Genomic DNA, 26,393 nt, shown 5'->3' on the forward strand with positions numbered 1-26,393 from the left:
TTAAGGACACATGCTGTGCTGGACATGCCTCAGATTTCTCCTCAAACGTCCCAAGCCTTAATTCTTTCTCATACTGTGCCTTCTGTGTCCTCTCATCCACCTAGGGGTGTTTATTTACCTGGGGATTTTTCCTCTCAGATTTCTTCCGCAGTAACAGCGGCTTTGTCAGCTTTCCCTTAATTGGGTAAGGTTAAGAGAAAATCTAAACATTTGCCTGATACTAAGGCTTCTAACTCTAGGACTGCATTAGCCAATCTTTCTCAGATGTCTGACGAGGAGAATACTTCAGTAGCTTCTGAAGGTGAGATCTCAGACTCTGACACTTTAGCAGAAGAATCGTCAGAATCTGAAGAGGTTAATTTTAGATTTAAGCTTGAACACCTCCGGTTACTATTGAAGAAGGTTCTAGCTACTTTAGATGACTCTGAACCTTCGGTTGCTGTCAAGCCCACAAAGTCTTCTAAATTGGATAGAGTTTATGATTCTACATCTTCTGAGGAGGTTTTTCCTGTCCTTAGGAAGATGTCTGAAATTATTGCTCAGGAATGGGATAAACCAGGGGTTCCTTTTTCCACTTCCCCTGATTTTAAGAAGATGTTTCCTGTTGCTGACTCTATTCGTGACTCATGGCGCACTGTTCCTAAAGTTGAAGGAGCTATTTCTACTCTTGCCAAGAGAACTACTATCCCTATAGAGGATAGTTGCTCTTTTAAGGATCCAATGGATAAGAAGCTAGAGGCTTATTTTAAAAAGATGTACATCCATAAAGGTTTACAGTGGCAACCTGCAGCGAGTATTGCCACGGTTGCGGGAGCTGCATCCTATTGGTGCGATGCTTTGTCAGATCTTATTGCAGAGGAGACTACGGTGGAGGAGATCCAAGATAGGATCAAAGCTCTCAAATTGGCCAATACCTTTATCTGTGATGCCAACATGCAGATAATTCAACTGGGGGCTAAGATGTCTAGTTTCACTGTACAAGCACGCAGAGCTCTGTGGTTAAAATCTTGGTCAGCCGACGTCTCTTCTAAGGCCAAGCTTTTGGTTTTACCTTTTAAGGGAAAGACTCTGGACCTTGTCTGACGAAAATAATTTCAGAGATTGCGGATGGGAAGGATTCGTTCCTACCTCAGGACAAGAAGAATAGATCTAGAGGTCATCAGACTTCTAATTTTTGTTCCTTTCGTAACTTTAAGGGACAAAAGTCTTCATCTTCCTCTTCCAAACCTGACCAATCCAGATCCACTTGGAAATCCAGCCAGCCCTGGAACAAGGGAAAATAGAACAAGAAACCTTCTGCTGACTCTAAATCAGCATGAAGGTTTCGCCCCCCGATTCAAGTGTGGATCAAGTGAGGGGCAGGCTTTCTCTTTTTCGTCAAGCCTGAATACGCGATGTCCCAGATCCATGGGCTGTGGACATAGTATCTCAGGGTTACAGAATGGGATTCAAGTCTTGCCCTCCAAGGGAAAGATTTCTCCTGTCAAGACTTTCCTCAAAACAGGTAAATAAGGAGGCCTTCTTAAACTGTGTAAAGGACCTATGCTCCCTGGGAGTTAATGCTCCAGTTCCGCAAAGGGAACAAGGTCTAGGATTCTATTCAAATCTATTTGTGGTTCCCAAAAAGGAGGGAACTTTCCGTTCCATTCTTGACCTCAAATGTCTCAACAAGTTCCTGAGGGTTCCTTCCTTCAAGATGGAAACTATTCGTTCCATTCTTCCTTTGGTACAGGATGGTCACTTTATGACGACCATAGACCTGTAGGACGCATACCTTCATGTTCCCATTAACAGGGAACACCATAAGTTTCTGAGGTTTGCCTTCTTGTACACGCATTTTCAATTTGTTGCACTTCCGTTTTGTCTGGCCAAGGCTCCCAGAATATTCACAAAGGTTCTGGGGGCGTTATTGGCAGTGATCAGATCCCAGGGAATTGCTGTGGTGCCTTATCTAGACTACATCTTAGTTCAGGCTTCATCTTTTCAAATAGCCCAATCTCATACAGAGATGCTATTGTCTTTTCTTCGTTCCTATGGGTGGAACATGATTTGGAAGAGTTCTCTAATTCCATCTACCAAAAATCCAAAATTCTTGCTTCCTGCCTTTCTCTCCAGTCTCCAAATGACAGCAACAGCACCTTAGGTATGCATTGCATCATGATTCTATTTATTGATGAAACATCACAGATACAACAAGGTTTCGGTCAGCAATAGACCTTAATCATGTTATACACTAAGGTCTATTGCTGACCGAAACGTTGTTGTATCTGTGATGTTTCTTCAATAAATAGAATCATGATGCATACCTAAGGTGCTGTTGCTGTCATTTGGATTTGCTGTTGTTGTTGGGGATCGGTGCAGGATCCTTGCAACGTGCACCTGGATACTGGACTGGGAGTGCTGTGCTGAACTTTTTTGTTGATTTTCTCTCCAGTCTGCCTTTCGTCCATCTGTGGCTCGGTTTCATATGCGACTTCTGCAACTTTGTATGCTCCATCAATGGAATGGAGACCATTCGGATTTATCACAGAGGATAAATCTGGACCCTCTAACAAGAGACTCTCTCTCGTGGTAGATGTCACAGGAACATCTGTCTCTGGGGGAATTGTTTTCTGAGACCTTCCTGGGAGATTGTGACTACGGACGCCAGCCTGTCAGGCTAGGGAGCTGTTTGGGGTCCTCTCAAGGCTCAGGGCCTGTGGTCTCGGGAAGAGTCCTCTCTTCCCATAAACATCTTGGAGTTGAAAACTATCTTCAATGTCCTATCAGCGTGGCCTCAACTGTCTTTAGTCCGATTTATCAGATTCCAGTCCGACAACATCACCTCAGTGGCTTACATCAACCACCAGGGAGGGACTCTGAGTTCCTTAGCCATGAAGGAGGTGACTCTCATTCTGGAGTGGGCAGAAACCCACAATTGTCTTCTATCTGCCATCCACATTCCAGGAGTGGACAACTGGGAGGCAGATTTTTTGAGCAGAGAGACCTTTCATCCCGGGGAGTAGGCTCTCTATCCGGAAGTGTTCTCTCAGTTAACCCTCAAGTGGGGGGTTCCAGAGTATGGTTTAAGGTCAAGAGATGCCAAGGTTCCAAAGTATGGTTCAAGGTCAAGAGATCCTCAGGCCGTTCTGATAGATGCTCTAGCAGTTCCTTGGAGGTTTTTTCTGGCTTAACTGTTTCCTCCGTTTGCTCTCCTTCCACAAGTCATTGCTCGTATCAAACAGGAAAGAGCATCAGTGATCCTAATAGCTTCTGCATGGCCTTGCAGGATATGGTTCGTGGATCTGGTGAGGATGTCATCTCTACCTCCTTAGAGGTTACCTCAGAGGAAGGACCTTCTAATTCAGGGTCCTTACCTCCATTCAAACCTAGATTCTCTGAAGCTGACTGCTTGAAGATTGAACGCCTAATTCTGTCTAGACGTGGTTTTTCTGAAGCAGTCATTAAAACTATGATTCAGGCTTGAAAGCCTGTTACTCACAAGATTTACCATAAGATATGGTGTAAATATCTCTTTTGGTGCGAATCTAAGGGGTTCTCATGGAGCCGGGTGAGGATTCCCCGGATTTCGTCATTTCTGCTGGATGGCCTGGTGAAGGGTTTATCGGTCAGTACCCTAATTGGTCAGTTTTCTAAATTATCTATCCTTTTGCACAAACGCCTAGCAGATTTACCAGATGTTCAAGCTTTTGCTCAGGCCCTGGTTAGAATCAGGGCTGTGTTTAAACCTCTGGCTCCCCCGTGGAGCCTTAATTTAGTTCTTATAAGTTTTGCAACAGGCTCAGTTTGAGCCAAATCATGTTGTTGATATAAAGTTGTTATCCGGGAAAGTTTTGTTTCTGGTTGCTATTTCTTCCGCTCGCAGAGTTTCTGAGCATTCAGCTTTGCAGTGTGATTCTCCATACCTTATTTTTCATGCTGATAAGGTGGTCCTTCATACTAAATTGGGTTTTCTCCCTAAGGTAGTATCGGATCGAAAAATGAATCAGGAAATTGTTGTTCCTTCTTTTTGTCCTAATCCTTCTTCTCAAAAGGAACGTCGTTTGCATCACTTGTTGTTCAGGCTCTTAAATTTTAATTACTAGCTACTAAGATTTTCGCAATCTTCTGCCCTGTTTGTTGTTTTCTCTGGAAAGCGTAAGGGTCAGAAGGCCACTTCTACCTCTCTGTCTCTTTGGTTGAGAAATTTGGTTCGTTTGACTTATGAGACTGCTGGACAGCAGCCTCCTGAGAGAATTACAGCTCATTACACTAGGGCTGTCTCCTCGTCTTGGGCTTTAAAAAATGAAGCTTCTGTGGAACAGATTTGCAAAGCAGCAACATGGTCCACTCTGCATACTTTTTCCAAATTCTACAAATTTGATACTTTTGCCTCGGACGAGGCCTCTTTTGGGAGAAAGGTTTTTCAAGTGGTGGTGCCTTCTGTTTAGGTCCTCCTGCCTTTTTTTCTCCCTCCCTGTTCATTCCGTGTCCTCTAGCTTGGGTATTGGTTCCAACTAGTAATTGGAATGACGTTGTGGACTCTCCATGTCATAGGAAAGAAAACAAAATGTATGCTTACCTGATAAATTCCTTTCTTTCCGGACATGGAGAGTTCACGACCCGTCCTCTTTTTAACTTATAATTTGGCAGTTTTTTTAGTTAACCTCAGGCACCTTTTCACCCTTGTGTTTTCTTCCTTTTCCATTTAAATCGGCTGAATGACTGGGGGTTATGGGTAAGGCAATTACACTTAACAGCTTTGCTGAGTTGCTCTTTGCCTCCTCCTGCTGGCCAGGAGTTGAATATCCCACTAGTAATTGCAATGACGTGGATTTTCCATGTCCGTAAAAAAAAATTTTTTATTAGTAAGCATAAATTTTGATTTTTTTTCTCCTCTTGTGATCTAGGCCAGAATGTTATTCAGATGGTAGACATTATACATTTTTTGTCCCCACTTATGCATAATACACATTAGTAATTATTATTATATAAAAATAATAATAGAACCACTGATTTCTATATATAAATAGAGGGAGAAAGATGTTTATTCACTGGATAAAAGAGATGTGCTCAAATGAGACATTAAAAAAGATGTGTGGACCTGAAGCCCTGTTTTGCCAACTATATGAATAAAAAGCCTCAAATCAGATGTTATGCCAGCCATATGCCCAAATAAGACCTCAAATCACATACAAGGGCACTGCAGCCCCTTAAGAAACGCTGTAAATCGGAGTGAAATGCCAAATCAGATCCATAATCTCAGCAGCCCCCTTTATGATAGCTGTATATCTAAGTGAGATTTAATTTCAGATACATGACCTCTGCAGCTTCCTATATGAAAGCTGTGTATCCAAGAAATTTCAGATCAGATGCATGGCCCCTGTAGTTACCTTTATGCCAGCTATAAGGACATCAGATGTTTAGTGAAACAAGGGCAAACAATATATGGAAACAGACTGCTTGTGCACTTAATTTATCATTTCAAAAATATATAAAGACAAACATATCTGAAAACCATAGCCCTTACAACTGTATCTTAATACAATTCTATTTTAATCAAAATTTTTGTTAAATACAATAGAAAAAATATTAGTAATATTACTTAATTCCAATTAGGGTTTTCACCATAGTTCAACAATTACTAGTAAGGACGTTATGCATAACTTAGAGGTTATCCTATAGGATGTTTTACAAATTTAAATGGATACTAGAAAGAACATTCTACAGAGTTTGCTACCTAAAAATTTTGCTTTACAGATCTCATATTAACTATTTCTATAGTTTTTTTATAATGATATTGTAACATAAATCCCTTTGCATTCTGTTTCTTTTCTGTTGCCTATCGTTGTAGGACTTGTTAAGCCCTTTTTTTGTGAATAACAGAGCTTCCAAGTCTGGATTATCATATAGATCACTTTTAGACTGCTGTACAGATTTCAATAGCTACTAGATATGGTGCTCTGCAGACCTCAGTAGCCTAGATGCAGAATGCTCTATAGATCTCACCATTTATCATCAGATCTCACCAGCTAAAAGATTTTATCTGCAATTAACTAAGAACCAATAAAGTTAACCATATAATCAATTATAAATACACCAGTGCACCAGCTGTCTTGGCATTGGGTGCTTGTCCATTGTTTTCCAAGTAAGGAACCACTACTATTTGTTTGGTTGAACATAGGAAAGTTATCCTTTAATCTAGTGGAATTTTCTGCAGAGACAGACACCATCCTGTAGCCGGTTAGAGCAAGTAAACCTCTATTTAGTCCCAAATCTTAAGTGAAGTGCTCTGCTGATGTTCTGCAGATCTTAATAGTTTTCAGGCAGGAAGCTAAGTAGATACTGTATCACTAGTTACTAGAAAGGGTATGCTGCAGATCAACTCAGACATAAGATCTTGTATAACTCACCAGTTACCCATCAGAACGTTATGCATATTTCATTGGTTTCCAGACAGAATACCCTGCAAGTCTTTAAAAGTTGTGGGAAATTTTGAGAGATGTATTAACAGCAGTGTACCAGAATGTAAGGATCATGGTTATTAAGTTCCTGCATTTTATACAGATAACTCTCTCTCTACATCCCGTTCCTGCATTTTATACAGATAACTCTCTCTCTACATCCCTCTATCTCTCACTCTGCCTCTGTGTGTCTCTCCCAAATTTATTTTCACCCTCATTATGGTAAGTGCTCAGTGCATAAAAAGAATGATACAGGCCTGACTTAACCTCCCTTTCCTGATGCTTGAAACTTATTCCGTGCAACGACAGTTAATTATCAGTTAAAGAAAACTATAAATGTTCCCATACTGGCCATTTTACATGGGACCCCTCACCCTTTAAGTGTCCTGTATGCATAATTGCTATATTACAAGAGCATATTCCATACAACTGTCTTGTATGTTTACCCCTTGTTACAAGACAACACAGCCTATCACTGTCTAGTACATATCACTTCCCTAATACTGGGTTCCTTACCATATAACTGCTTAATGAAGAAACAGTCATTATCGTATAACTGCCCTGTGCCTGTTATTATTCTGTCTTATGACCTCACACCCTTTAACTGTCCTTACCCTTTAACAATCTTTATCAGTTTTCTATTACAAGACTACTCCTACTATAACGTCTTGTACCTATTTCTGCTTTTTTTGCAGGATATTTGACCAAATATCTATCATTGCCAGACTCCCTATCTGTTCAGTTATTGTGACAGGAATGCGTTAATTGTCCTATTTCTGTCACTGTTCTATTATGGTATCCATCATTCTGTGACTGATCAATTTCTTTTTTTATGCTCTATTACAAAAACCTTTCTCTATTACTGGACCCTTTAAACTATAAATTAACTTTAATGATCAATATTCCATAATTATAACCTACAAATGTCATTTTAGCCATTTAAAACATGAAGGCCCCATGCTCCTGAAACATTGTGATACCTATCTTTCTTATACTATTTGTAACTCTATAACTGTCCTGTAACAAAATTGATATATTACAGAACTCCTCATACAATCATTTTCCTTACTAAATATAAGACTCTTTCTCCTAAAACTCTCCCTGTTCTGTTACATGGCCCATCACCCAATAACTTCCCTGTAACCACAGCTGCTATAAAATAAGGCTCTTTAACCTATAATTGTTTTGTACCATTCACTACTCTGTTACATGACCCCCCCCCATACTTTAACTGTCCTGAAACACTGCTCTTTCACAAGCTTCTTTAATCCAAAATTGCCCCATATACTTCACTGATCAGCCCCATCTTGCTCTTGTCCATACTTCTTGATAGGACTTAGGTCCCTATAACTGCCAATGTATCTATCACAGCTTTACTATAGGATTTCATACTCTATAGCTGCCCAGGTACAAGAGTTTTTGCCTTGTTTGTTGATCCCTACCTCCTTTTCTACTAGTATATCCTGTTATTTGCTAGGGGTCTGATGTAGTCCTTTGGTCTTTTGTGATGAGTTAGGGTCTCTCACATTGTACAGGACTTTTTTGAACTCACACACAGAGCCTCACAGTTTTCTTTGTGAACGTATCTCTTTCTTTTTACTCTCTCTTCCTTCCCTTCACCCTCCCCTCCGTCTCACCTTCTCTCGCCCTCCTCTTTCCCCAGACACCCTCTCCCCTGTGCTCCCCCATATGTAGGAGTGTTAGTGCTGCGGTGGGATTGCATGGGGATGTCCCCGCACGACGCATGTTGCGGTTCTGCATGCTGCATGTAAAAGGTGGCTTGTTTTTCTCGCTTGTCAATTCTGGCTTCAATATGTGCTGCTTGTTGCCTGTTTTAACCTCTTCACAGCTGGAATGACAGGAGGTTGAGTAGGGGCTCAATTCTCTGGTCTCTCTGGCAGTGCAGCGGCTAACTCACCACATTTTTAAATTTTCAGACAGAACTCAGAGGCTCAGGCATACATTTTAAGATATGTTGTGTAGGAATAGAGCGAACTGAGCATGGCTTTGAAGGTTAAGAGTAAAAGGAGCAATTTATGTTCATAAACAAGGATATTACAATGATAAATTTATCTCAGAGAGGGTTTGTGAAGAGATTGTAATGAAATACTCTGCATTTTATAACTGCAGTAGAAAGTAGTCCTAGAAAAAAGCAGAGCCTCGGAGTCCTGGGGATGGCGGGATGGAATGGCTGTGGCTGACAAATATTTAATGGTGATTTAACACGTTTTTTTGGGTCCCTGCAGAGGTTGTTACGAATGGACCTCCCAGTGGCAGATGATAACACTGTTCACTTCAACTCCACTCTCATGGCTCTGATCAGAACTGCGCTGGACATTAAGATTGCCAAGGGTAAGGGAATTATTGGTAGTAAATAGTCACTGAAATGTTCTTCGGAGGAGGAGTCTGTGTGATATACTGCACTTCAGGGGTCCATGCAATGGAGAGATCTAAGGTGCTCAATATATGAGGCATCTACGTGTCAGGATTTGAATAATTGAAAATCTCTAAAGAAAAATGGGGCCATGCTGAGTTACATTTACATCACTATTATTTTTATGCCTCATTTACTTTCATGTCCTCAATGGTATTGCACTAGCATACACATTTACTAATGGCTACAAATATAGCAATAGGTTATAAATCCCCTAGTCCAGTGATGGCGAACCTTGGCACTACAGAGGTTTCAGAACTACATTTCCCATGATGCTTAGGCCCTCTGTAGTCTAGTGGAGCATAATGGGAAATGTAGTTCTGAAACCTCTGGATGGCCAAGGTTCGCCATCACTACACTCAAGGAAGCAACATATAGGAGTGGATATCAATTTGCAGTACTTCCCCCCGTCAGGTAGGCACAATGCTGTGTGCAGCTGCCTGTTTTGCTTAACTTATTATTATTATTATCGGTTATTTGTAGAGCGCCAACAGATTCCGCAGCGCTATAACAATATAGCTTAATATTGTGAACGTATCTATCTATATAAAAATATACTTGGCTCTGGGTGCATGGGTCTTTCTGTAGCTTTGAGAGACTTCACAAGGAAAAAAGTTTTATTGGATGCTTTGACTGTTTCTTTGTTATTTGCAGTGCTTGGAATGGCTAAATTGAATGTTGTGCAATAGGGGAGAGAATCGGAAGCTTTTCCCTTTGTATCTTCTAAAAATCATTTTAATGTTCTCATTGTATTGCAGGTGGAGCTGACAAGCAGCAAATGGACAATGAGCTTAGAAAGGAGATGATGGCTATATGGCAAAATTTATCCCAGAAAACTCTTGATCTGCTGGTGACACCACACAAGTGTAAGAGGGTCATAAGGGGTAGAGTGGTGAAGGGATGGATGTGCGATACAGCAACTGACGTTTTTTTGTTTTGTTTGTTTTAGATCAGTGTTATATTCTAGTAGTATTTCCTTACTTTTAAACACCACAGTTATAACTTTGAAATAAATAGCATCTGGGTACTTGACACAGTGACCCTCTAAATCTTAACCAATTCTACTTCACTCTTTTAATCTTATCCATGAATACATAAAGTAAAAAAACTCTGAAACATATCCCAGAAAAGAAGTAAACATATTTTAGGCATATTCAAGGGCCATTACAATGGGGCCGAATTATCAAGGGCTGAATTGCCCTGAATACCCCTGTTTCCGCGCGAGTCTTCAGGCTTCGGAAACAGAAGTTAGTAAGCTGCGTTCTTAAGACCGCTGCTCCTTAACTCGTCCCCCGCCTCTGAGGCTGCGGACCTCAACCCGCTCGATCGCATATGATTGGGTTGATTGACACCCCCCGGGTGGCATTGCACAAGCAGTTTACTAGAACTGTTTGTGCAATGTTAAATGCCGACAGCGTATGCTGTCGGCATTCAGTGATGTCTGGCGCACATGATATGCTACAGGGTATCATTTCCACCAGACATTGATAAATCGGCCCCAATAAATGTGAATTGAGTGAGGCAATGTTTAATTTAAGGAAAAGTATCCATAAAGCATAGTAAACTAAAGTATAACATATCCCTACTTAATACATTAGAAAAGAATAGTACATGAAAAATGTATGCTATAGTGCAAAAAAAACATGTTGGATTTTTATGAGAATTTTCAAGCATACATTCTAAGCCATGTATATGTTTATGGAAGACAAGGACAAGCAGAATGAGATTTATTTATTTAAGGGCTAGATTACAACTGGCGCTCTAAAGTTACACACATTACAATTTGAAAGTAAACAAATGTGCTCAAACAAAATTTGTTCTCGACAGATTAGTGCGTCTAAAGACCTAACGTAAAGTGTAAGGGTTAAAAAAAGTTGCACCAAGCACAACATAAATACATTAAAATAAAGTATTACGCTCATATATGTACTTTCTGATAAAAATATTTAATATAAATATTAATATTTTTTTAGAAGAATTAAAAGGTATATGGTATATGACTGGAAAGGGCTATAATGTATATATGCAGTATGGGTTAGACTACAAGTGAAGCGCAAAATATTGCTTTTGCAAAAGCGATATTTGCACTCCATTAGGTAATACCAGCTTACGCAACTCTGAGCTGGTATTATAAGATGAGCACAATGCGAACGCGATCTCGTGTTCGCATTGCTGGGAAACATTGCACTCACAAGAGCGTGCTTACATGGGCTCCAATGGGAGCCTCATACTCATGCTGTGAGACACGGCATGAGAACTTGTGCAGCGAAGGTGGGAAGTCACGCAGTGATAGCAGCAAATTGTCAATATATATGTATATGACTATTTACTGTACATACAGTATATATTTATGTGTTAATATGTGTATATACACATATTAACATATACAAATATATGTATATAAACATATACATATATATTTACTGGGAACACACAGTTTCCATAGACCGCTACGTAAAGGCACTTTTCAGTGCTGTTTATTTAGTGGTGATGATGTAGGATGATAGGTTTATTTAGTGGCGGTGATGTGGGAGGCCAGAGCCTTAGGGGTTAATAACTTTTATTAGTGGCAGCGATGTCGGGGAGTGGCGGAATAGGGGTTAATAACTTTTATTAGTGGCGGCGATGTCAGGAGCGGCAGATTACGGGTTAATAACTTTATTTAGGAGGCGGCAATGTCGGGGGCAGCAGATTAGGGGTGTTTAGACTTGGGGTTTATAGGGTGTTACATAACTTTTTTTTCCCCATAGGCATCAATGGGGTTGTGTTACGGCGATCACCATTCCGCACTTCAGGTGTGAAAAAACTAAAAAAAAAAAAAAACTAACACTCTCTCCCCATTGATGTCTAAGGGGAACGCGTGCACAAGCACGTATTCTCAGCTCTTGGCCACCATATCGCATGCACAAGGAGGCTTTTCAGAAACTTTTAAAGGCAGCGCTATGGAGGGTGAAATAATGCAACTTTTGTTGTGTTCGTTTAGCACCCTCTATAGCGCAAAACTCGTAATCTAGGCGAAAGATTGTAGCATCTTTATTTTTAATTAAAATAACTGCAATAAGCAGTTATGAGGGTTTAAATTTGGCTGGTGTGGGGTGTTGATTTGAATAGATACTTCACAACTTTTTTGAAGGATGGCGCAATGACTGCTGGATTGGGTATAGGACGAAATATTTAATGACAAAAAATGTATATAATGTTCCACCATAAATAAACGATCCACCTAGAATTACTCAGATATACAAGGTTAATAATTTGTATGTTCTAAATTAATCTCTAAAGAAATCCAATATTCCTGATAGAGGGTACAAGTGTTACTCAGAAAGTTCATATGCTACTGTTGTGATATACAATTATATCATATATTAAAATGTCATACATATATTATTATTGATATTATCAAATCGATTGAATATCTCTACTAAGATGATGTTCTCTGGGATTCAAATGAAGTAGAAATGACAACGAAATGACAATATAGTATACATATTTAATCTAATAAAAAAAGCTATTCTCCTTATAAATAAAATTAGATTCTAAAATGATACATATTATCATACACTGGTGTATCCATTCATAGTAGACTCCTAAATTGAGTAAATATAATAAAAAATGTGTAAAAACAAACACTACACAATGACTGCACTTAGAAAAAAAAATTCACAGCTGTTTGCAATTTCCAATGGGTTAAGATTCAGTTTAAAGGGACAGTCTAGTCCAAAATAAACTTTCATGATTCAGATAGGGTGTGTAATTTTAAACAATTTTCCAATTTACTTTTATCATCAATTTTGCTTTGTTCTCTTGGTATTCTTAGTTGAAAGCTTAACCTAGGAGGTTCATATGCTAATTTCTTAGACCTTGAAGGCCGCCTCTTAAGAATGCATTTTAACAGGTTTTTCACCACTAGAGGGTGTTAGTTCATGTGTTTCATATAGATAACACTGTGCTCATGCACGTGAAGTTACCTGGGAGCCATCACTAATTGGCTAAACTGCAAGTCTGTCAAAAGAACTGAAATAAAGGGGCAGTTTGCAGAGGCTTAGATACAAGATAATCACAGAAGTAAAAAATATATAAATATAACTGTGTTGGTTATGCAAAATTGGGGAATGGGTAAAAAAGGGATTATTTATCTTTTAAAACATTAACAATTCTGGTGTAGACTGTCCCTTTAAGCACTATCCTACTAATACGTCCTTGATTTCTACATGAATTGTAATTCTTCAAGCATTATAATTGTATAGATGCAGAGACTCGAAGGGGTATATTATAGAAAAAATCCTTTGTTCTCTATTTAAACTGTATTTTGCTGTTAGTTCTTCAACCAGTGTTATTTAACGATTTGGAGATATAACGTTATTTATTACATGGGTGTTTGTATTACTACTTGTTGATTAACACACCTATGTAGCTGGTGAACGCTACATAGTGGCAATCTTTTCCACTAGGAGAGGTACACAAACGAAGAGTGAATCAGAGTTTGAGGATGATATTTGCAGACGGCACAACCCCTTAATAGCACAGTGACCCACACAGGAGTGTTTTTTTCCGATAAGGTCAGAGGAGGTATGAGGGTGGTGTGTTAATCAACAAGTAGTAATACAAACACTCATGTAATAAATAACGTTATATCTCCAAATCGTTAAATACCACTGGTTGAAGAACTAACAGCAAAATATAGGTTAAATAGAGAACATTTTCTCTCAATATCTGTAAAGGATTTTTTTTGCTTTCAAACAAGCTTTATTGGCGAAATGGGAAAAAATAATACACAAATGTTTGAGGTACAGTGCTTCATACAGTATTACTTAATACAAACAGATGTACATCTTGTTACGAATATTTCGCCTATAATAACAAATTCTGTTCAATCAGTACAAAGGGTTACATCAGATGCCAAGAAGAGGCCATCCGATTAATTTACTTAAATATAAATCTTGAGCTGATTAGTGATAGAAGCTATTATATCGGAATTGTTTTCTCAAGTTATACATATAAAACATAAAGGAAAATTATTAAATTATTAAACCTCAGGAAAAGTTCAGCATAAAAAGTAATATTTCATGGCTTACTTATTACACACAGCCGTGGATTATTGTCCACCCGATGTAACAGTGCTTCCCTGTCAAGAGGGACCAGTCAAGGTAGAAAAAGCTCAGGATTTCAGAAGAGAAAAGAGGGACTCAGAGGAGGGACGGGGGGGGGGTTAGGGGGAAGGAGAAGAGGACGGGGCGAGGAGAAAAAAGAAAAAAAAGAAGAAAAAAAAGGGGGGTTCTGTAAAGGATTTTTTTTATATAATATACCCCTTCGAGTCCCTGCATCTATACAATTATAAAGCTTGAAGAATTACAATTCATGTAGAAATCAAGGACGTATTAGTAGGATAGTGCTTAAACTGAATCTTAACCCATTGGAAATTGCAAACAGCTGTGAAGTTTTTTTTCTAAGTGCAGTCATTTTGTAGTGTTTGTTTTTACACATTTTTATTATATTTACTCAATTTAGGAGTCTACTATGAATGGATACACCGGTGTATGATAATATGTATCATTTTAGAATCTAATTTTATTTATAAGAAGAATTGCTTTTTTATTAGATTAAATATTTATACTATATTGTCATTTTGTTGTCATTTTTACTTCATTTGAATCCCAGAGAACATCATCTTAGTAGAGATTTTCAATCGATTTGATAATATCAATAATCATATATGTATGACATTTTAATATATGATATAATTGTATACCACAACAGTAGCATATGAACTTTCTGAGTAACACTTGTACCCTCTATCAGGAATATTGGATTTCTTTGGAGATTAATTTAGTACATATAAATTATTAACCTTGTTTATCTGAGTAATTCTAGGTGGATAATTTATTTATGGTGGAACATTATACACATTTTTTGTCATTAAATATTTTGTCCTAGACCCAATCCAGCAGTCATTGCGCCATCCTTCAAAAAAGTTGTGAAGTATCTGTTATTTACAAATTAAATTTGGGATAATTTGTATATATTTAGGAGGCAAAGCTTGGGTTCCAGTGTAGGATAGCAATACCCCAACCCACCTGTTATTGTTAATTTGAATAGCCAATAGAATTTCATTCGTTTAAAACAGCCAATAAGATTTCAGTAGTTCTCATCCTATTGGCTGATTTTGAATTTCAAGAATCAAATCTGCCAATAAGAATGCAAGGGACGCCATTTTGAAAAAGGCTCCCTTGCATTGAAGATCCAGTGTACGCCGCCAGGCTGAAGATAGAAGATATCGCCTGAATGAAGATAGAAGATGCCGCCTGGATGAAGACTTCTCGCCGCCTGGATGAGAATTGATGTCCGGACTTCAGAAACTGTGAGTGGATCTTCGGGGGTTAGTGTTAGGTTTTTTTTTTACTTTTTTGGGGTGTTTTTTTTTTTTTTTAGATTAGGGTTTAGGCTTTTTTAAAAGAGCCGAATGCCCTTTTCAGGGCAATGGATAGCTTAGGTTTTTGTTAGTTAGGTTTTTTATTTTGGGGGGTTGGATGGGTGGTGGGTTTTACTGTTGGGGGGTCTTTGTATTTTTTTCAAGGTAAAAGAGCTGATTTCTTTAGGGCAATGCCACTACAAAAGACCCTTTTAAGAGCTATTGGTAGCTTATTGTAGGCTAGGGGGTGTTTTTATTTTAGGGGGCTTTTTATTTTTATAGGGCTATTAGATTAGGTGTAATTGCTTTTATTTTTGATAATTTCGTTTGTTATTTTTCGTAATTTAGTGTTTTTTGTTATTTAGTATTTTTTATTTTTGTAATTTTAGACTTAAATTGTTTTAGTAGTGTTAGTTTTTTTTTAATGTGTAATTTAGTTTTTTTAATTATTATTTTAATTTTAGTATAATAGTTTAGTATAATAGTTATGTTAGGTTAATTGTTAGTTTAAACTTAGGTTTTTTAATTTCACAGGTAAGTTTTTATTTATTTTAAAATAGGGATAATGTAATTTTAATTTAAAATTTGGGAGTGATAGGTTTAGGGGTTACTAGTTTATTTTATTAGTGGCGATGTGGGGGGCTGGCGGTTTAGGGGTTAATAGGTTTATTTAGTAGTGGCGATGTGGGGACTGGCGGTTTAGGGGTTAATAGGTTTAGTTAATGGCAGCGGTGTTGGGGAGCGGCGGAATAGGCGTTAATAACTTTATTATAGTGGTGGGGATGTGGGTGGGCGGCAGATTAGGGGTTAATAAGTTTTAAATAGTGTTTGCGATGCGGGAGGGCCTCGGTTTAGGGGTTAATAGGTCGTTTATGGGTGTTAGTACTTTGTAACAGTTTAGTTATGAGTTTTATGAAACATTTTTGTTACACAAAATCCATAACTACTGCTCTCAGATGGTGGAATGGATTGTGTCGGTATAGTCTGTAACGCGATAAATTAGCGCTCCACTTGTTATCTAGTCCTATATGTCTAAATATGTGTATGTTTGAATATATATTTGTATATACATTTGTATTTATGTGTTAAGATGTGTATATATCTATACACATATATATATACATAAATACAAATATAAACACATATATACACATGTATATACATATACTGTATACACATATTGGAGCCCATTTCACTGAAATACATTTAAACATGAAAAATCATTTTTATTCCATTTTAATTTATTTTTTTTAAAGCAATTTTTATTGAAGTTGTGAGGATATGAAACATACAAATTTCGTTCATAAAGAATAATTGCATCATAAACAATAATTGTATCAAAGCAATTCAAACATTGAAATAAACAAGCAGTGAGGTAAACACCTGTTATGCCTTAATATACAATGAGAAGAGGTTTTGGACAAATTAAAAGGGAACTTCCTTTTTTATTATATCTTATGACTAATGTTCCCCAAATTAACATAAGGGGGGCTCTTTAATCCAGTGATGGTAGAGTGTGGGGGATTGGCTTTTGTCTTGGCCACTTTTGGGCCAGAGTATGTAGGGGGGGGGGGGAAGTTCAGCGGGCAAAAGCTGCTCAGTATAGAGGGGAAGAATGGGGGGGCCGGAGCCTTTTAAGGTAGCTATAGAGAATCGTGAGACTATAGGTTTTAAATGAATTACCTAAATGTTTAGGGTATTATGGAGAGATATATATATAATGTGGAAGGTGAGGTTATTATCCGAGACAAGAGAGTTTAGGACAGGCTGCAAGGTGTATTAGTATACTGAGTCACATATCCTTAGCTGTAATAAAAGTTTCCTCAACAAAGTGACCCGCCCATACAATAACTTTCACAGCAAGTACATATAGTAGGAGCCTGATTCTGCAAACATATGACTCAACAATGGGGATATATATGTATGCTCCATTCAAACAGCAATAAAACATATCCACTAAGAGACATAAAGCATAAAATATTGTTCAGGTTATGAGTCAAAAATGTTACTCTATATTTTGGTTAATGACAAACAGGAGTAAAACGTGTATCAACAGTAATAAACCAGTCCTCCAGATACAACAGAGTAAATGCTACAAAACGTGTTGAAGGGAATAATATTATATGAATTATAAAGAAAGAAAGGGCTGGGATAGAACTGCGGGACGCCAAGTCATCCCAGCATATGTGCCGTACCCAGGTGGTACATTGTAAAAGAATTACGCATTATACCAGCATATCACCAGCATGAAGAGAAATCATATCAGCTTATAGGGACATGAAACACAATTTTTTGATGGGGAGGGCTAATTATGAGATAATGAGGTCTCTGGACATCCCTTTGTATGAATAAATGAAACAATATGCCTTAGTATTAATGAGCTTGGTAAAAAAAACATAATTTATGCTTACCTGATAAATTTATTTCTCTTGTAGTGTAGTCAGTCCACGGGTCATCCATTACTTATGGAATATATCTCTTCCTAACAGGAAGCTGCAAGAGGATCACCCAAGCAGAGCTGCTATATAGCTCCTCCCCTCACATGTCATATTCAGTCATTCGACCAAAGCAGACGAGAAAGGAGAAACCATAGGGTGCAGTGGTGACTGGAGTTTAATTAAAATTTAGATCTGCCTTAAAGACAGGGCGGGCCGTGGACTGACTACACTACAAGAGAAATAAATTTATCAGGTAAGCATAAATTATGTTTTCTCTTGTTAAGTGTAGTCAGTCCACGGGTCATCCATTACTTATGGAATACCAATACCAAAGCTAAAGTACACGGATGAAGGGAGGGACAAGGCAGGAACATTAAACAGAAGGAACCACTGCCTGAAGTACCTTTCTCCCAAAAATAGCCTCCGAAGAAGCAAAAGTGTCAAATTTGTAAAATTTTGAAAAGGTGTGAAGCGAAGACCAAGTCGCAGCCTTGCAAATCTGTTCAACAGAGGCCTCATTTTTAAAGGCCCAGGTGGAAGCCACAGCTCTAGTAGAATGAGCTGTAATCCTTTCAGGAGGCTGCTGTCCAGCAGTCTCATAAGCTAAACGTATTATGCTACAAAGCCAAAAAGAGAGAGAGGTAGCCGAAGCCTTTTGACCTCTTCTCTGTCCAGAGTAAACGACAAACAGGGAAGAAGTTTGACGAAAATCTTTAGTTGCCTGCAAATAGAACTTCAGGGCACGGACTACGTCCAGATTATGCAAAAGTCATTCCTTCTTTGAAGAAGGGTTAGGACACAGTGATGGAACAACAATCTCTTGATTGATATTCCTGTTAGTAACTACCTTAGGTAAGAACCCAGGTTTAGTACGCAGAACTACCTTGTCTGAATGAAAAATCAGATAAGGAGAATCACAATGTAAGGCAGATAACTCAGAGACTCTTCGAGCCGAGGAAATAGCCATCAAAAACAAAACCTTCCAGGATAACAGCTTGATATCAATGGAATGAAGGGGTTCAAATGGAACGCCTTGAAGAACATTAAGAACTAAGTTTAAGCTCCACGGCGGAGCAACAGTCTTAAACACAGGCTTAATCCTAGTTAAAGCCTGACAAAAAGCCTGAACGTCTGGAACTTCAGCCAGACGTTTGTGTAGAAGAATAGACAGAGCAGAAATCTGTCCCTTTAACGAACTAGCAGATAAGCCCTTTTCTAAACCCTCTTGTAGAAAGGACAATATCCTAGGAATCCTAACCTTACTCCATGAGTAACTCTTGGATTCGCACCAATATAAATATTTACGCCATATCTTATGGTAAATTTTTCTGGTAACAGGCTTCCTAGCCTGTATTAAGGTATCAATAACTGACTCCGAGAAGCCACTCTTTGATAGAATCAAGCGTTCAATCTCCATGCAGTCAGCCTCAGAGAAATTAGATTTGGATGGTTGAAAGGACCCTGAATTAGAAGGTCCTGTCTCAGAGGCAGAGACCACGGTGGACAGGACGACATGTCCACTAGGTCTGCATACCAGGTCCTGCGTGGCCACGCAGGCGCTATCAGAATCACCGAAGCTCTCTCCTGTTTGATCTTGGCAATCAAACGAGGAAGCATCGGGAATGGTGGAAACACATAAGCCATGTTGAAGACCCAAGGGGCTGTCAGAGCATCTATCTGCACCGCTCCCGGGTCCCTGGACCCGTAACAAGGAAGCTTGGCGTTCTGACGAGACGCCATGAGATCCAGATCTGGTTTGCCCCAACGATGAATCAGTTGAGCAAAGACCTCCGGATGAAGTTCCCACTCCCCGGATGAAAAGTCTGGCGACTTAGAAAATCCGCCTCCCAGTTCTCCACGCCTGGGATGTAAATCGCTGACAGGTGGCAAGAGTGAGACTCTGCCCAGCGAATTATCTTTGAGACTTCCAACATCGCTAGGGAACTTCTGGTTCCCCCTTGATGGTTGATGTAAGCCACAGTCGTGATGTTGTCCGACTGAAATCTGATGAACCTCAGAGTTGCCAACTGAGGCCAAGCTAGGAGAGCATTGAATATTGCTTTTAATTCCAGAATATTTATTGGGAGGAATTTCTCCTCCTGAGTCCATAATCCCTGAGCTTTCAGGGACTTCCAGACTGCGCCCCAGCCTAGAAGGCTGGCGTCTGTTGTTACAATCGTCCAATCTGGCCTGCGAAAGGTCATCCCCTTGTACAGATGTGGCCGAGAAAGGCACCATAGAAGAGAATCTCTGGTCTCTTGATCCAGATTTAGTAGGGGGGACAAATCTGAGTAATCCCCATTCCACTGACTTAGCATGCACAATTGCAGCGGTCTGAGATGCAGGCGCGCAAATGGTACTAAGTCCATTGCCGCTACCATTAAGCCGATTACTTCCATGCACTGAGCTACTGACGGGTGTGGAATGGAATGAAGGACACGGCAAGCATTTAGAAGTTTTAATAACCTGGCCTCTGTCAGGTACATTTTCATCTCTACAGAATCTATAAGAGTCCCTAGAAAGGGAACTCTTGTAAGTGGTAATAGAGAACTCTTTTCCACGTTCACCTTCCACCCATGCGACCTCAGAAATGCCAGAACTATCTCTGTATGAGACTTGGCAGTTTGAAAACTTGACGCTTGTATCAGAATGTCGTCTAGGTACGGAGTCACCGCTATGCCTCGCGGTCTTAGTACCGCTAGAAGTGAGCCCAGAACTTTTGTAAAGATTCTTGGAGCCGTAGCTAATCCGAAGGGAAGAGCTACAAACTGGTAATGCCTGTCTAGGAAAGCAAATCTTAGGTACCGATAATGATCCTTGTGAATCGGTATGTGAAGGTAGGCATCCTTTAAGTCCACTGTGGTCATGTACTGACCCTCTTGGATCATGGGAAGAATGGTTCGAATAGTTTCCATTTTGAATGATGGAACTCTTAGAAATTTGTTTAGGATTTTTAAGTCCAAGATTGGTCTGAAGGTTCCCTCTTTCTTGGGAACCACAAATAGATTTGAATAGAATCCCTGCCCGTGTTCCGTCCGCGGAACTGGGTGGATCACCCCCATTAGTAAGAGGTCTTGTACACAGAGTAGAAACGCCTCTTTCTTTATTTGGTTTGCTGATAACCTTGAAAGATGAAATCTCCCTCATGGAGGAGAAGTTTTGAAGTCCAGGAGATATCCCTGAGATATGATCTCCAACGCCCAGGGATCCTGGACATCTCTTGCCCAAGCCTGAGCAAAGAGAGAAAGTCTGCCCCCCACTAGATCCGTTTCCGGATAGGGGGCCCTCTCTTCATGCTGTCTTGGGGGCAGCAGCAGGTTTCTTGGCCTGCTTGCCCTTGTTCCAGGACTGGTTAACTTTCCAGCCCTGCCTGTAACGAGCAACAGCTCCTTCCTGTTTTGGAGCGGAGGAAGTTAATGCTGCTCCTGCCTTGAAGTTACGAAAGGCACGAAAATTAGACTGTTTGGCCTTTGATTTGGCCCTGTCCTGAGGTAGAGCATGGCCCTTACCTCCCGTAATGTCAGCTATAATTTCTTTCAAGCCGGGCCCGAATAAGGTCTGCCCTTTGAAAGGAATATTAAGCAATTTAGATTTAGAAGTCACGTCAGCTGACCAGGATTTAAGCCATAGCGCTCTGCGCGCTTGGATGGCGAATCCGGAGTTCTTAGCCGTAAGTTTGGTTAAATGTACGACGGCATCAGAAACAAATGCGTTAGCTAGCTTAAGTGCTTTAAGCTTGTTCATAATTTCATCCAATGGAGCTGTGCGAATGGCCTCTTCCAGAGACTCAAACCAGAATGCCGCCGCAGCAGTGACAGGCGCAATGCATGCAAGGGGCTGTAAGATAAAACCTAGTTGAACAAACATTTTCTTAAGGTAACCCTCTATTTTCTTATCCATTGGATCTGAAAAGGCACAACTATCCTCCACCGGGATAGTGGTACGCTTAGCTAAAGTAGAAACTGCTCCCTCCACCTTAGGGACCGTCTGCCATAAATCTCGTGTGGTGGCGTCTATAGGAAACATTTTCCTAAATTTGGGAGGAGGGGAAAAAGGCACACCAGGTCTATCCCACTCCTTGCTAATAATCTCTGTAAGCCTTTTAGGTATAGAAAACACGTCAGTACACACCGGTACCGCATAGTATCTATCCAACCTACATAATTTTTCTGGAATTGCAACCGTGTTACAATCATTCAGAGCCGCTAATACCTCCCCTAGCAATATGCGGAGGTTCTCAAGCTTAAATTTAAAATTAGAAATCTCTGAATCCAGTCTCCCTGGATCAGATCCGTCACCCACAGAATGAAGCTCTCCGTCTTCACGTTCTGCAAACTGTGACGCAGTATCTGACATGGCTCTCACCTCATCCGCGCGCTCTGTCCTTAACCCAGAGCTATCGCGCTTGCCTCTTAATTCTGGCAATTTAGATAATACTTCTGTCATAACAGTAGCCATGTCTTGCAAAGTGATTTGTAAGGGCCTCCCTGATGTACTTGGCGCCACAAAATCACGCACCTCCTGAGCGGGAGGCGAAGGTACTGACACGTGAGGAGAGTTAGTCGGCATAACTTCCCCCTCGTTGTCTGGTGATAATTTCTTTACATGTAAAGATTGACTTTTATTTAAAGTAGCATCAATGCAATTAGTACACAAATTTCTATTGGGCTCCACATTGGCCTTTAAACATAGTGAACAAAGAGATTCATCTGTGTCAGACATGTTTAAACAGACTAGCAATGAGACTAGCAAGCTTGGAAATACTTTTCTAAATAAATTTACAAGCAATATAAAAAACGCTACTGTGCCTTTAAGAAGCACAAAAAGCTGTCACAGTTGAAATAACAATGAACCAAAATAGTTATAGCAACCAATTTTTCACAGTAAATGTATTAAGTTAGCAAAGGATTGCACCCACCAGCAAATGGATGATTAACCCCTTAATACCCAAAAACGGATAACAATTTAATAAATAACGTTTTTCTCACAGTCAAAACACACTGTCACAGGTCTGCTGTGACTGATTACCTCCCTCAAAATGAATTTTGAAGACCCCTGAGCTCTCTAGAGACGATCTGGATCATGGAGGATGAAGTAGACAGATTGTGACTGAATTCTTACTGCGCAAAAAAGCGCTAAAATAGGCCCCTCCCACTCATATTACAACAGTGGGGAAGCTCAGAAAACTGTTTCTATGCAGAAAACAAAGATGGCCATGTGGTAAAAATCATGCCCCAATAAGTTTTATCACCAAGTACCTCACAAAAAACGATTAACATGCCAGTAAACGTTTTAAACATACATTTGAAAAGTTATGAATTGTTATTAATAAGCCTGCTACCAGTCGCTTTTACTGCAGTTAAGGCTCATACATTATTTCAGTATTAACAGTATTTTCAGAGTCAATTCCATTCCTTAGAAAAATACATTCAGTGTACACACACTCATCAGCCTAATACCAGTCGCTATCACTGCATTTAAGGCTGAACTTACGTTACATTGGTATCAGCAGTATTTTCTCAGTCAATTCCATTCCTCAGAAAAATAATTACTGCACATACCTCATTTGCAGGGGGGCCCTGCATGCTATTCCCCTTCTCTGAAGTTACCTCACTCCTCAGATGAGAACAGCCAGTGGATCTTAGTTACGTCTGCTAAGATCATAGAAAACGCAGGCAGATTCTTCTTCTAATGCTGCCTGAGAATAAACAGCACACTCCGGTGCCATTTAAAATAACAAACTTTTGATTGAAGAAATAAACTAAGTTAAAAAACACCACAGACCTCTCACAGCGACCTATCTTTAGTTAGGCTGCAAGAGAATGACTGAATATGACATGTGAGGGGAGGAGCTATATAGCAGCTCTGCTTGGGTGATCCTCTTGCAGCTTCCTGTTAGGAAGAGATATATTCCATAAGTAATGGATAACCCGTGGACTGACTACACTTAACAAGAGAAAAGTGCCTAAAATCAACAGGAATAAAACTCAACTTCCTAAAGTAAACATCTCATAGAATAATTATGAACAATGCTAAACAAGATAATATACAATTAAACAGTAAATATAATAGCTCAGAAGGTACATAATAAGAATAACCTAAGAACTGTCATGGGGTAAGGTATGTACCCATATGTAAAGTTCTAGGAATACCTGTTTGGTGGATTTCCTCCCCAGTAGTGGGGGTCGGAGTGATCATTGATCAGAGAGCAATCAGTGGGTAAGATGTGTACCCGTACGTGTGCTCAGATTAATCGTGGTCAGAGAGTTCCGGTTCGCTGAAAGGAAGAGCAGAAGCCCGAAAGCCCTGGGTAGTGTTCTTTAGCTGGGATCAGTCCTAACTTTTGGCTTGTTGGGTAGTTGTAGCATGTTGTGGTTGCTACACTGGGGCGGACGTGGTCAGCGACTTGGGATCTTCAAGGGGTCTGCTGTTAGAGTCAGATAAGGTGGACAGGCCCAGTGTGCGGAGGAGATTCATGCCTTGATCTGGGGATGAGATTACGTAAGAATGGTCATCATGTTGACTCTATGGTATCTTAGAACTTGTGTGAATTGTTGAAATGCTTTTCTTTTGGCAAGAGTATGTGGGGAGAGATCAGGGAAAACTTGAATTTTGTGATAAGGTTCTTTGTAAGGTTTATTAGTGAAGGATACTCTCAGGATTCTCTCCTTGGTTGTGCAGTAATGTAGTCGTAGAATAACATCTCTCGGAGTATCGGAAGGGGCATTGTGTGGGCGAAGAGCTCTATGGGTCCTGTCAATTAGAAGGTCTTGAGCTTGTGATGGACCCAGCAATTCCTTGAATAGGCCATTAAGATAATCAGTGAGCTCCGCCGTTTTAACCTCTTCCGAGATCCATCTGATTCTCAGGTTGTTGCGGCAGGACCTATCCTCTAAATCCGCTAATTTAGTTTCCAGGTCTGAGATTTGTTCAGCAAGGTTCTGAGAATAGGAGAGCAAGTTGGAGTGATCTACTACTAAATCTTCATGTTTACTTTCTAGCATTTCTGTACGGTCCCCTAGTGATGAGATGTCCCGTTTGAGTTCACTAACTGATTGACGAAGCTCCAGACGGAGGGAAGTATAGTGAGTATCCATCTTGTCTGATAAGATTTTAATGGAGTCTAGGAATGTAGATTGTGAAGGTGTGGAGCGGTCCTTGCGAAGGTTATCGGATTTTGGATGTCTGCTAAAGAAAGTAGCGGAATCTCTAGAATCATTTTCCGATACTTCTTGGTCAGAGGTGTTTTTGCTATTGAAGTGATCCGTTAGGGTTCTTTTAGGGTTATCTTGGTGTTTCTGTTTTTTCTTTATAGCGTGAGCCATAAGTGCAATTGGTACAGTATGTAAACTTAGGATCCAGCCGGAGACAGCGTAAAGTGTGGAGTGATTTGAAGGGATGACTTCCTTGTTGAGAATGTAAACTGGGGGGGGCTCAAACCGGTACTCCCATCATTGGGCCCCTAGCCCTGCATTGTTATCTTCAGCTCCCAAGAGAGAAGCATGGAGAGACTGTAGAAACTATATAAAGGTGTTTAATGTACTCAGGATTTAATCCTAGATATGGTGGATGGCTACCGAGGTTGTCTGGTTTGCTGGCTTCTTAATGGTGACCCCACTTCTAGGGATGTGCCACCTTTGGGCGAGATGGGAAAAAGGAGAGAGGATATGACCCGCAGACTACGTGGGACTGCGGAAAAGGGAGGAGGGGGCCCGATGTTTAGAAGGTATATATTCCCCTATAATACGTTTAAAATGCCAGAGCTTAGTGATGAGCTACTAGGATACTCTCTGCCAGGGGTAAGGAAGCTCTTTCCACTTTATTGGAGGTGACCTCTTATGCAGTGTCCTCAGACTGGGGTTGAGGTATATAAGTAGAGTGGCAATATGCTCAACTAGAGGTGTTAAGGAGCTAGGCCTTCAGCTGTACCTTAAGACTTTAGAATCTCTTATGTATTGTAGCAGAAGGGATTACCAGTAACCATGTTTTTTTATATTACCCACGTGTAACAGTGAGGTTAATCCAAAAAGTATCCTCAGTATCTACCCAGAGCTGTGGAGCAGTAGCTGGAGTGGGTCTGCATTCACACCAATCCGTCTGAGATGTAGTCAGCCATGGAGGGCCGTGAGTGTCTGAGCCCAGGTATGGCAATCTGAGGTAGTCCCCGCTACCACAGGAGCACAGGGTCCGCGGGTCAAGGATAATTGATGTGGCTCCGTTACCAGGTACCTTCTTCTACTAAGGCGGTGGGACTGCCGTCTACAGATCAGACGCTGGGTGTAGGGCCTTAGAGGATCCGAAAGGTTATTGCTAAGGAGGCCCATTGATTTTGAGTATGTCGCCTCTGTAGTAATAATAGCCGGTCTGGGGGTCTTAAATAGCCTGTAAGCTAATTTAGGGAGCTCCTTTTTATAAAATATGGCTAAATTTATTAATTATGTGTGCGGAGCTCCTACTTGATGTGACCGCTCTGATAGCCGGTTGGCTCCGCACCCCAATTTTAATATTTTAATATGTTTTACTGTGTTTTTACTGTAAATATTTTACATTCCAATGTTTTTCATTTAGAAGAAAATGTTTTTTTCTATTTCTTAATAGATATTTCTATACTTATATGTACAGTGGATATAAAAAGTCTACACACCCCTGTTAAAATGTCAGGTTTCTGT

At 40.0% G+C, this 26,393-nt stretch overlaps 1 protein-coding gene across 1 annotated transcript in view; it reads left to right on the forward strand.

The window, feature by feature from the left end:
- Window positions 1–26,393, forward strand: part of CACNA1A (calcium voltage-gated channel subunit alpha1 A) — a 632,851-nt gene that overhangs the window by 484,127 nt on the left and 122,331 nt on the right. The window contains exons 38-39 of the mRNA XM_053718181.1: window positions 8,690–8,795; window positions 9,636–9,743. Coding sequence (XP_053574156.1) covers window positions 8,690–8,795; window positions 9,636–9,743 — 214 coding nt within the window. The remainder of the gene's footprint in view (window positions 1–8,689; window positions 8,796–9,635; window positions 9,744–26,393) is intronic.

Source organism: Bombina bombina, chromosome 6 (assembly GCF_027579735.1).
Source record: "Bombina bombina isolate aBomBom1 chromosome 6, aBomBom1.pri, whole genome shotgun sequence".
Classification (NCBI taxonomy): domain Eukaryota; kingdom Metazoa; phylum Chordata; class Amphibia; order Anura; family Bombinatoridae; genus Bombina; species Bombina bombina.